Below are 13,235 nucleotides of genomic sequence, written 5' to 3' on the forward strand. Positions count from 1 at the left end.
CTCTCTCTCTCTCTCTCTCTCTATATATATATATATATATATATATATATATATATATATATATATAGCTACAGATTGAAAACAAATATTTAAAGACTGCAAGTTACAGAACTGAGCTATGCTGACCACATCTTAGGTTTTAGCAGCCAGCATTGCGATGTTATGTGCACTGGTACTTTTATAGAGAACAGTGCAGGCTAAATAAAGCCATGCAACATTTCAGTCACCACTAGTTCTCAGTCGGGATAAATACCTGTAATTTCGATACAGCGATAGTTGTGGTTCAAACACCCCTTTATATGTGAGTCAGAGTTCAGTATAAACAAAACGAAACTTGGACTACTACAAGTCGCTGTGTATAAAATGTCTACAAAATAAATGTAATGGCATGTATATCCACCTAACCTCCTTAGCGGAAGTTATCAAAAAACATCCAGGAAGAACAGAACGGAATGCGACCGTCAGCAGGGCTCGAGGCGAGCAGGAGTTCAGCTGGAAACGAGCTGTTGATCTGGAGCTGTCCTTGGTGCTGAACGCCTCAATCCAATTACCCGCGAGGGGAGGGAGGGAGGGAGGGAGGTAGGGAGGGGGTTCGCTCTCTCTTTCTCTCTGTCTCTTTATTCTCTCCTCCCCTGGGGTAACATCTCTCTATATCCGCTGTGTGTTTCCTCATGTAGAAATCCGCCGACCCCTTTCCTGGGACATTTCCTCTCCTGCGCTGCCAAAATGCAGCTCCCCAGCGGTCTCTGTGTTCTCTGCAGACTCCGCAGGTCGGAGGGGAGGCGAAGCAGCTGGGATAACTGAGAGGGTGCTATGGTGGGACCTCCTGGAAAGCAGAAAGTTCCACACTTCCGAGATATCAACACTTTCCACTGAGGTAGGTCACACGGAGGTTCTCCTCCTTTCCCGACTTTTAACTGTCTTTAAAATGTTTACTTGACTGCTATGACGTTAATTCGGCGATAGAGAACAGATTAAACTACAAGGTGATGTGGTTGCTATAGACACACTTTTTGTTCATTTTCTTTCTACCTTTGAAAACTTGGGGTGGACAAACGTGAGTTAAGCCTGAGTCACCTTAATCTCCTGACGGAAATGAACGTTCTCATTTTGGATTGTTAGTCTGGGGTCTATGTCCAGTTTCTAAACTGTCCTGCTTTGATTGAAGAAAATGGAGAGAAGAAAAAAAAGTCTTTCCTATAGTATATTGTCAATGACTCCTAAGACTATTGTTTAATTAAACAAAAATGTATACTGTAAAGTGAGTTCATTAATCTAAATGCTTATATAAAGGAAATAATTGACATTTATTTTGGATGTTAATTACTAGATAAGATCGTTTGTGGGCAATGACGTTGCATCTTGGTTCCTGACGTATGCTCCATGTGTCCTGAGTGTCCCAGGAGAAGATAGACAGTCTATAATTAACTAAGGCAGACTTGAGCCAGGGGAGGCGAAGCTTAATGCCACTACTGGGATTTGTGGAACTCCATTACACAATCAGATAAAGGTCCTGCAGTCAGAGGACTTCTAATGGCAGCATAAACCTTTACAGTACAACAGGAGAAATGCTTCCAAAACAAAAACTGCACTTTAAGTTCTATGCATACTCTGAAAGTGGAATACAATCTGCATTCATTACTTAACAAAACATGTAGAATGATGTTTCATTGTCAGGTTTCACAAGAAAGAAATACATTTTCTTGAGTTTTGATAAGTCACAAGGGCATAACAGGACTGCCATTTATCAACCTGTAACACATCTGCAGTATTCTCATCCAACGAAGTTAGCTTTCACTATAAATAATCAGATATGCTTTTTTGATTTGGTGCAAAACTCTTTTGTTTGTCTGCTTTTCATTGATTAGCAGATACATTCAATTTTAACAACAGTCTGTATCAAATGTGATGAGACATCAGAGACAGGCTCTTTATATTTGCACAGGTGGCAAACTTTGGTTTATGTATCAGCCAATTGGACTTTAATATTATATTTCTTTTTATTATATTATTTATTTCAAAAAATGTAATGCAAATACTGACACATTTTATTTACAGAACACAAACATGACTGCCACAGAATGTAAAGAGTAGCGTCCATACCAGTCTCTGCTCACCGAACACGTTGTCCAATCATGACCCCAGTCATAATATTTGGTAGATTAATAGACTTGACCAGTCCCATGCCAGCCACCCCTCTGTCTTCCATCTCTGTGTCTGGTGGTCTGATGTTTCTTTCTATAATACAATATTATAAGATCTTCACCGAACTACGTGAAGTGTCTTCAGATGATCTAAGTTGTGAAATGAAACTGTATAAATAGAACTAAATTGAAGTGAATTGAATTGAAACATTCACTGGGAATTGTCAATGACAAGAGGGCCATGCTGTAACAATGTGCTAGCAGTATGGGGAGGTGGGGAGAACAGGGAATCAGTAAGCATGTTGATCCCCTGTTTCAAGAGTAATGTAACTTCACAGCCTGCTGTAGCTGCCAGAACTCAAAGTGTGCATAATTTTACCAAAAAAGCTTTAACCAAAGATTAACCAAGTTATACCTAATATACTATACGTATACTAGCATAAAAAGTTGTATACATTGCATGTTGTAGCAGAAAAAGAAAATCATGGTTGATGTCAGAATGCCCTTGGGCAGGATTCTGTAACATGTATGACTTTCTTTTTTAAAATCAGTGTAATGTTTTCAGTGTGACTGCACAGTGTAAAAATATGGACAGTAACAATAGTCACAAGGAGACTCTAGTAGTCATGGAGAATTGGATCACATCACAACTCTGGTCACTCTTGTGAAATATGTTATGTTTTGTTTTTCCAGCCATGGACCTGACCAGGACTTCAGTCATCTGAACACAGCGAGGTGAGCTTGGTGGGCTTGGGCAACCTTCCACTGGCTAACGAGCACCATCCTCTCATTGAGCCTGAAAAGCTGCAGACATTCACAGACACCACACTGACCTCTGTTAGATGTGACCCACACCCATTATAAGTCAGCAGTGTAAGCAGAGCAAACATGACAGACAGAGTTAGCTACAGCACACCCAAAGCAAACCCCCGGCCTGCCGCACCTCCTGTTCTGCCCCCTGAGCCGATCGACATCATCCGCATTAAGGCGCGCTCTCGGAGGGTCAGGCTTAATGTTGGAGGTCTCACACATGAAGTCCTGTGGAGAACGCTTGACCGGCTGCCCCGAACCCGTCTGGGACGGCTAAGAGACTGCAACACCCATGAATCACTGCTGGAGATCTGCGATGACTACAGCCTAACTGAGAACGAGTACTTCTTTGACAGGCATCCGGTAGCCTTCTCCTCCATCCTCAACTTCTACAGAACAGGAAAGCTGCACATGATGGAGGAGATGTGTGCATTGTCCTTTGGCCAGGAGCTGGACTACTGGGGCATTGATGAAATCTACCTGGAGTCCTGCTGCCAGGCACGGTACCACCAGAAGAAGGAGCAGATGAATGAGGAGCTGAGAAGGGAGGCTGAGACACTGAGAGAGAAGGAGGGAGAGGAGGAGGACCAGGGCTGCTGTCCCGACAAGAGGCAGAAACTTTGGGATCTTCTGGAGAAACCCAGCTCCTCTGTAGCTGCAAAGGTAGCACACACACTGTACACATACTAGTAAAGTCAAACTCCACTCTAAAATACAATTTAATTCTTTGGAATTTAAATTTGGAAGCCTGTTATAGTTTCTGGGGTCACCAGGAGGTCTGCTAAAGCCATAGAAGAAGATGAAATGCCCTCTGCTCAGGCTAGGTTGAGAGCATTTTCTATTTTATAGTATCTGCACTTTGGTTCATTGAGAAGAGCTGTTTGTGCAGTGACAGGTCAATAGTTTTACACTAGAAGTCAGGTTTTTTTTTTTTTGGTCATAATTAGTGATCAGTCTATGAGAGCTGTTGTATAATGTTTCAATGTCTCTGGAGAAATTTCACCCAGTCTGAGAAATTACTCTGATGTTGTCACAATGATGACATCTTGATTACCTCAGTGTGGGCTTAGACCACAAATTTAGAGCATAACTTCAGGTGTGACGCTTGAAAGATGGTGGTATTTACCAGGTAAGAAGGATCTAATGAGAGGATTGTGCAGGGATATAGGAAATGTATGATAGAGTTTTTGTAGCTTGATCAATAACAAAAATCAGAGGCATTCCTCTCAAGTATGTTTTTCCTTTATTTTTACAAAAGAACAAAGACATGAAAATGAGATGACATGGAACAAAGCAAGAATTCTTAAATTAAATCAAACCAATGTCCATGAAGTTACTGCACATGGTTATACTGTACAACCTAAATCCGACGGCCACCAAGACATGGCTATAATGGCTACATCTTTGTTTTTAATGAGGGTTAGGGTTAGGGCTGTAGTCATAAACTACCAGAGAACCTTGCTAAAGAGACTTTTTTTTCACATGCTGGCTTACTGAGGTCACAGGAACAACATTTTATTATGGTGAAGATTTATTTTTAAAAACTGTTCCAAAGGCAAGGTGTTATGCTAATTTACAACTGAAATTAGTTTGTACGTCAATGTTCCAATACAACAGAAAGTTAGGCATCTCCCACAAAACAGATATTTCATTAGTAGTGCCTGTCAGTCCAAGACATTACTCTACGACATCAGATGAACCCAGGTCTGTCCCTCCTGCTCTTTTCTATCTGCTTTTATGATATATAGCATTATGCAGTCCCTGTGGAAAGATCATAGGCCATTAGAGAGCTATCAGGACCATGTTCGTCTTTCATCTATAAAGTAGAGGTGCCAAGAAGGGGAATGTTATTGTTGTGTTAGATTGTCCTGTGGTTCTCACTCATAGAAATGTTGTGATTGAATTGTGTTTGTACTGATGGTACAAACACAATGATAAACAATGAGGGTAGGTTGCATTTTAATAGATACAGCCCAGTCCTGGTGCAAGGACCTCCAGCTTAGAAAGGGTTAAAGCAGGGCTGGACTGGGACCAAAATACGGGCCTGGCATTTTTGGTCATGGCGGCCCACCATGATTATTTATACAATATACCAAGGCATACGACATACCAGAGGATATATGTGCACATTGTATTGTTTCAAAAATTAAAATAAAACGCAGCAGCCTACGTGGAAGAGAGTAACCATGTTAAAAAAAAAAGATACACTCTATCACTTCTCACAGAGACTTTATTTAAAATTTTATTTCAAAGTGTCAAAATTACCAACTTGAATTAAAAGTGGAGCTCTTCACCAAAATGGAACCTTAAAGTATGAAGAGAGAGATTGAGAGAGAGAAAGATAGAGAGAGAGATGCATAGATGATAAAGAAAAGAAAGAGCTGGAATCAGTTAAGGTATAGTTTTAATAATGTTTAGGTGAACAGAGAGATAATATTTTGTACTTACATATGCTGAGACAAAAGGCTGCATGGACCTTGCTGCTCTGATGAAGACAGAAAGCAGAGGTGACGTCAGATATGCTAGACTCCCCCTGAACTTCGGCTTCTTTTTCTATCCTGGCAGCAGCACTCGCTGCCGCAGGTGAACTAGTGGAAGCAACGGCAAACATGTCACTTATTTTGGTGCATTTTGCTGCATCGACTTGCAGGCTTTTAAGCCTTTTTTCGCGCAATTTTTCAGCGCCCCCCTTTCGTTTGGGCCGTTTCTCCATCTTTGCTCCTCTCCACTTTCGGCCAACTCAAACGGCAAAATTTGATAACTTTGGTCAAGAGGCCGGGGAAGGGCGGGCCGGGGAGGGGCGGGCCGAGGAGGGCTGAGAGATTTCATTGGATTAGCCCAATGTCCTTCAAGAAAATCAACCAATGGGCCGTCGTGATCGACAAAAAGGATTTATAATACACTTTCTTGGTTAAATTATGACACCCCCTGGGCCGGCCCAAAAATGTGCGTCGGCCCACCGGGCATCGCCCGGTACGCCAGATGGCCAGTCCACCCCTGGGTTAAAGGACAAATGTACTCAGATTTAAAATCAAATAAACAGCCAAACACAAAACAAAGCAACTTATGTTTCACTTTCCTCTAGCAACATTTATCCAATCAGAAAGTGTAAGCTAAATTTTTCCAAGTCTGCTTCAAACAGATTACACTGTGGATGATTGGAATTTAGTTGGTTGTGCACAGAACATTAAAAAATTACATTTACACCACAGGCGTTAAGTCTGTTACTCTGGATAATCCACATAACACATGGTGAACCGATTTCATCAGAACCGTTTTCTGCTGAAGAAAAAATGCCTGTAAGAACCTGTTGCCTATGGGTCTGTGGATTATCCAGAATTGTTTAATACTTTGGGTGAGCAATATAATCCAGATATACAACAATGGGTGATAAATCCTGCAGACTTTCTCTTATTTGTACCTATGCCAGTGAATGTAAACAACCAACTTTTTGAGGAGGGCCTTCTTGGAATGCATGGGTTTCTTCTTCTTCTTCTTTCTTCATCCGCTTTTTGAGTTGGATTTTTGAAGGCCTAAAAATACTCGAAAACGTGAAAATTTGTACACATATCAGGACCGGAGAAAAATTTGATATTTTAGGGAAATTGTATAGGTGTATGCCAAAATGGCTCAATAGCGCCACCTGGAAAATTTCAAACAGGAAATACGGCCAGTACGTGTCAACGACAGCTATGAAATTTGGTATGCATATGGAACATGTCAAGAAAAAAAAATATGGCAACCATGCCAAAAACACAACAGGAAGTCGGCCATTTTGAATTATGTTTCATATTTTGGATGAGTTTGGACCAATTTTTGGACATTTTCAAAAGCTATAAACTCAAACAAGGTAACCCTGACAGAGCTGAAATTCTGAAGGTGTGAAAATGGCAGCCCCTGGAATTTTGATGTTTCGCAATGAAACAGGAAATGCTGTGTAACTGGACTGTAGATGCTCCAATCTGTCTCAAACTTTACACGTGTGATCAGATTCCAGCCCCGATGACATTCACAGGCCAATACACAGTCACAGTCACCTGGCAGACATTTTTTATGGCCGCCATGAAGCAGGAATTGCTGTCTGATCAGTCTGTACATGCTCCAATCTGCCTGAAATTTTTACAAGTGATCACATTCCGACCTTCATCACATCCATAGGCCGATAAACATCCACAGTGATAGCGCCACCTGATGGACAGTTTTGATGGTTTGCCATCTATTAGATGGCAAACCATCAAAACCATAGGCCGAAGTACAGTCTCAGTCGCAGCGCCACCTGGTGATCATGCTTGGATTCACTGACCAGCAAGGATGCAAGGACCCGACCAGCCCTGCTTGCAGCTTTAATATAATTTTAGAGTTAATTGCCTTTTGGGCTTTTAACCCCAAAAAACAGGCAGAGTCATATGCTAAGATTCTTAATCACAGATTGTATATTTGTCATGACACTGATCTGAACATAAGCACTAAATTTTATTTTACTGAAATATTCATTGTTCTTATTTATTTCTCTTTCAAGACCCCCATATGATGATGTTAGTATGTTCTGTCAATTGTCTCAACTAAGCTCAAAGAATTTTAATATGAGAGAGTTTGATGCACCAGTTGTAATCTCTTTCACACACAATCTCTCTTAATCTGATCTTCATTCTACCATAATTTATTGATAAGGGATAGTTTGATGACAGATGGAAGGGTTGCAGGACATAGGTGAATGAACCTCTTCAAAAATCCCCAAATTCCATGTAAAATCTTTTAAAAGGAAAGCACAATGTTTTCCGTTACATAATTTGTTTCAAAATTGCTGTGACATCTGTTTAGTTTTATTTTTTTGGATTAAAGAAAGTGGTTTAGAGATGGTAAAGACTCTGACAGGTTTTCACTGACAGGTGCAATCGAGAGGTGGTTTGTGTTTTGTTTTTGTTTTTATCTGATGAAAAGATGACGTAATTTGTTATCTTAATAAATAAGTATGGATTTCTAGTGAAATAAGATTCGTGACTGTGTGTCTGCAGTGTGCACCACACATCGCACATTGTCTGTTCTTTTCTCTTTTTTTCTAAGGTTTGTGAATTACATTGCAAGCTTAGAGTCATTTGACAATTTGTTTACCACAGCAAGCTTACTGTGCTTGTTTTATTGTCTGCAGCAGAGCAGGCAGACTGCAGATAGATGGCTAAAAACACAATCCAAGCAGAGCATTAGTCTATTTCTAATGATGTGACAGCAGGGCACATTTGTCTGTTATTGCTAAATACACTAAATCCCTGTCACTATGGAAGGAATTCAATAATAGTACAACTTTGTTCACTGAAGCACATATGAGAGGAGATTTTTATTTATTTATTTATTTATTTATTTATTTATTGCACAATGGCACATAAACATTTTGAGCTGAGGAAACCTGCTTAGTCTCCATCATGGATTATTGTGCAGCTCATAGTTTACATGTAATGACAACATTCAGAATCAGGGCAGGAAGTAGACCATGCTTTCTGTAAATCAAGTGACACTAACATGTGTAGAGGTCAGTATGGTTGATGTGAATCCAAATGTGACAAACATTATGTATCTAATATAAGAAAGATAGTTGATTTATCAACAACTGTATCATTTAAATGTAAGGAAAGGAAAGAAAACAGGCGTAAGTGCAAAAGTACACGTACACAAAAGCAAGTAGTCAAGGGAGACAGCAAACTTGGGGGCTGATATTAGAAATTGATTCCCCTTTTTTAGCTGACTGACTAAAGAGTATTCCAAGCCAAATACACTGTCAGCACCCAGCGTGAGTAAAGACTGTTCAGCGCTGTGATTTTACTCAGAGCTGATTATCATTTAGAGCTCAAATTTGGGCTTTATCTGTCTCAGTCAATACAAGCAAACCCAACATGTAAGATTGAAATCTGAATGATGCAGATGTGGTTTTACTGACTATGTTTGTAGCAAATAGTTTCACAGTTAGACTTTGTGGGAAAAAGCAGTCGTGCTTACGAGAGTTCTGAAGGAATGTGAGCAGCAATGAGGATCCTGCGGAGAATCACCTCTTTCTGTAACAAAATGAGCAAAATGTTGCACAGAGGAGGAGGCTGGAGAGGTTGAGGGATGCAAGACCACAGGATTTATGACAAGAGTAAGACAAATAAATAATATCAGCTTGTTATAACGGTCATGGAGCCAGCTATTGTGATGGATGAATGTTACCACTGAAGATATTTAGTTTGCATATTTTTACTACAACCAAAAATTTGTTGAAGTTATTGTAACTATTCTGCAAAATTAATTTTCATTCTATCACTACAAATATTTGTTACAGTTCATTTCAGTATGCTATTAAAATTAACTTACAAAGGAATCTTTGCATGTTAACACACTTGCCAGGCAAGCATAATTTCAGAATTAAGCAGTGATGCTAAACAGCACTGTACAAATGAACTGTGTTGTCAGGAAATTATTATTACAAAATAATAAATAAACAACAAACATGCATATTGTTTCTTACCTTTAATAGATTGCTGTTGATCTTCTAACACTAACCAAATATTGCCACCATTGATTGGACAGTATTGATAAAAGAAATACTGACACATGAATTTTAGAAAGAAATTCCAGAAATAACACATTAGTTAAAAGATTTTCGTGGCATGTGGGTTTGTTTTAGTACACGTGTACCTGATTGGCTGAAAGGTCACTGAGTTTGCAAAGTGAAGGAAACTGCAATACCAGTAGCAACAATCCAGAAAAATGGCAGAGATGTTTAGTATGTGAGTGGAAAAGGTATCATTATATGTTTAATCTGTATTGTTGCTAAAGCCCTGAGTGTCCAGATGGATCATTTTACCACTACACATTGTAAATGCAGCAATCTCTATTCTTTGGAATCTATAAAGATTACGTGTTGCTGGGACTTAGAGCTGTAATCAGCATTTTAGGTGAACACCGGTGAGTCCTGGTAGCTTAGAATGTTTACCTGTGATTCATTAGCAATAAATCTGGGCTCACTTCTGTTCTTCATCATTAAAGTACAGGAAACCACTTTCAGGATTTCATAAGACTCTTCTATGCTGTAAGGTAGAATTATCAGTTTGGATCAACTCTTGCTTTCATACCGGTTATTACTTTCTGCACTTGTAATTATGCGCTTTCTATGAGGGTGTTTGCATACAACAAATGCTTAAAATGATTAGATTAGCTAACGAGGGATCAGACTAAACACTATTTACTGAAGGTAAAATAAACATTATTAGTAATGACCTGAACATTCCTCATGGACAAAATTAGGTATTGATATTAGTAAATTAAGAGCACACTGGCAGAAATGAAAACCTAAGTTGAACAGAGTCAAAAGTTGAATTGTCTAACTCAAAATTTTATTGGAGGTCTCTTAAATTTTTCTTTTGCACTGTAAGTGTGAAACCTGATGCCATGACCTCCATACTTATAAAGCTTGGTGTTGTGATTTGTGGATTCTGAGCATAGGAGAGGCAATTGGCTCTAGAGACACCTTAGTGTTGTTTTCTGCACTGAACAGCTGTGAACCATGTTGACAATTCCCACAGCATGAGATTTTATCCTTTATATTTGTGGATCAGGAAAAAAAACACAGTATCTAGCGATATGGCCAACATTTGCACCAAATGCAGGGTCTAATTCAGACTCCATTATATAACATGCAATTGTAATGTGGTGTATATAGCTGGACATTTCTCAGCTACACATATATAAAAATAAATGAAGTCCAGTTTACAGATAGTTGTTCTCTCTAAAAATACAACTGTGCTGGCCTTCAAAAGGTCCATGTGACTATGTAGGAACCGTAGTGTCAGCAGGAGGGAAGCTGCTTAGGCCACTCTGCACTGACACCAGCTGTGTGTCACTCTATAACAGCACTGATGCAGCTCAGCACGTAACCAATAGGAGTGCCTCTTCCTAGTGGCATGGACAGGTCAGTGCTATAGCTGATTAGAAAAGAAGCAAGGGAAACATGGTGCATTTTCTGCCCTGTAGCAAAGACGCATAGACACGGCAGCAGTTCAGAGTCCAGATGGACAACTGTTCATAATAGTTTTCTTTTTGTTTGATAGTATGAATATCAAATGTTCAAATAATAGAGATTAGTTTTATACGCTTCACATAATCTGTGTAATCTTCTTATTTTGGGCTCTGATTACACTTTGTGACATGTTCCCTTTTGTACTACCACACACATTCTCAAACTGGATTTTTTTTAGTTTCAGTTTCTTTTCTGTTTTCAAACATTCTGTCAAACATATCTAATGCTTCAGGCTCAACATTTTTGAGGATCATAACAAAAATAACCTAAATTTTCTTTTCTTTTCCTGTATACAGTTTATTCTAGTATAAAACTAAATGAGTGAATTTGATGAGTGAATTTGAGTGAATTTAGGTGAAACAAACATTGAGATACAATAGCACGGCAACATACATGGTCTCTCTCTCTCTCTCTCTCTCTCTCTCTCTCTCTCTCTCTCTCTCTCTCTCACACACACACACACACACACACACACACACACACACACACACACACAGTATGACTTAGGAGTATGGCTTAATCTCCTTTGGAGCTTTTACCAGGACTGCTACTGCTGCTGCAAATAGACTAAATGTGTTGGCAGGTTGGATAGACTGTTCTGTCCACTGTCTGACCGACCTGCAGTAGAAACAGAAGAGCGATGAAACAGAAGAACGTCAAGACAAAAGAAGTTTGAGACAGAAAAATAGCTCATATGCCAGTTATTAGTGGAATTTTATAAAATGCATTATTCAAAGACAATATCTTTTTTTTTAATCCAATGTATATAAAAAAAAGCTCCAAACTATACAATGCCCACCAGACTGCATCTGATAACATTGTGGTCAGTTGCAGTCTGTGGGGACATTTCTATCTGCGTTTCAACAAATATTTTTAACTCTATTTAAAAAAAAAAAAAAAAGAAGATAAAATTCTGTCCAAATAGCCAAGCTTCAAAACATAAAAATAAAGAGAATGATGAGAACAGAAATGAGGAGAGGAGAGGAGAAGTCAAAAAACCAAAACCAAACCTAAACACAGATCATGACAGTTTTCATTATTGACCTCAAGCACTGCTCTGTGACATGAAAATGATTTCCTGGAGTTCAGAAAGGGAAAACTTTTGACCCCAAATGGTTGTTAAGGGGTGATTATTTATATACAAACGTGATGACTTTTTTCTCACAGCCAGTGAATGGAGAGGAGATCTGTGGTCTGTGTATTCAGTTTTGTGCCTTTTTCCATTCAATTTTCTCATTTTATAATTTTGCTTTAATTTTAAATGATTTTTACTCATGTCTGAGCTAGCGATGATTAGGGCTGCCTGCCTTTTAAGCTCCACATTCATTTCAAAAGTGGTCACAGTTGCATTTGGCCACTCCTGCTGCATTTCAGGGCACATAGATACCCGACTGAGGGCTGTAACATTCAGAAAAATGTTTGTATTTCCCTTTAAGCAATTTGCATATATAATATCATTAAGTGAGATCCTTCATTGGTGAAAAGGAATTCATCATTTTTTTGGTATTATATTTTGACATCAACATCTTGTTCCTAGCCTGTTGATGAGCAGAACAGAAGGAAGAATTGAGAATTGAGGCATTTAAACACAGGAATGATGTATTTTATCTGGCATGAGTCTTTCTATGTTGTATGTGAACACGTCTAGGAAAAAATGAACGTAACACAGAGGCTTTACAAACTCGTGGGATCAGTGCAACAGAATACAGAACTAAAAGGCTGTTCATTAGATGTTGGAAAATCGCTTCCTGCTTCACCCTTTATTTTATGCTAGTATTTTAGTATGCGCAATGGATAATTACAACAAACAAGTCCAGTGAGTTCGCTATTAACTTTCTCTTCATGTAAGCAGTTTTTATAATGTACTTAAATTGTTGTATTGTGTCTGACTTGCATCTGTTAATTACACTGTAAGGTTCAGATAAAAGGAGGATTTTATTACATTACACATTCCTTTCTGTAGCTTTGTAGACACAGTTTCCCAAAGAAGTGTTGATGTTAAAAACAGACAACAGGACCCAAGCCCAAGATTCAAAAAACATAAGGAATGAACAGTTTACTGTACTGATTGTAAAATGTATAGTGATGAATAGTTCTCAGGTGGTTACTCAAATTAGTGTAGTGCAGAATGACAGAGGGCAGGGTTTGGTGTGAGCTGACAGAAAGGGAGTGATTATTAGACTGGGAGTCCAAGGAAGAAGTTGGTGAACACAGGTTGGCTCTTGTATACA

The 13,235-nt window shown here is 39.0% G+C and overlaps 1 protein-coding gene across 1 annotated transcript in view; it reads left to right on the plus strand.

Moving 5' to 3' along the window:
* Positions 1-612: 612 nt before the first annotated feature.
* The window catches only part of LOC111570379 (potassium voltage-gated channel subfamily B member 2-like), a 31,715-nt gene continuing 19,092 nt past the window's right edge, over positions 613-13,235 (plus strand). Inside the window, exons 1-2 of the mRNA XM_023273110.3 lie at positions 613-877; positions 2,838-3,617. Of these exons, the coding sequence (XP_023128878.1) occupies positions 3,033-3,617 (585 nt within the window). The 5' untranslated portion in view covers positions 613-877; positions 2,838-3,032. The remainder of the gene's footprint in view (positions 878-2,837; positions 3,618-13,235) is intronic.

Source organism: Amphiprion ocellaris, chromosome 10 (assembly GCF_022539595.1).
Source record: "Amphiprion ocellaris isolate individual 3 ecotype Okinawa chromosome 10, ASM2253959v1, whole genome shotgun sequence".
NCBI classification, from domain to species: Eukaryota; Metazoa; Chordata; class Actinopteri; family Pomacentridae; genus Amphiprion; species Amphiprion ocellaris.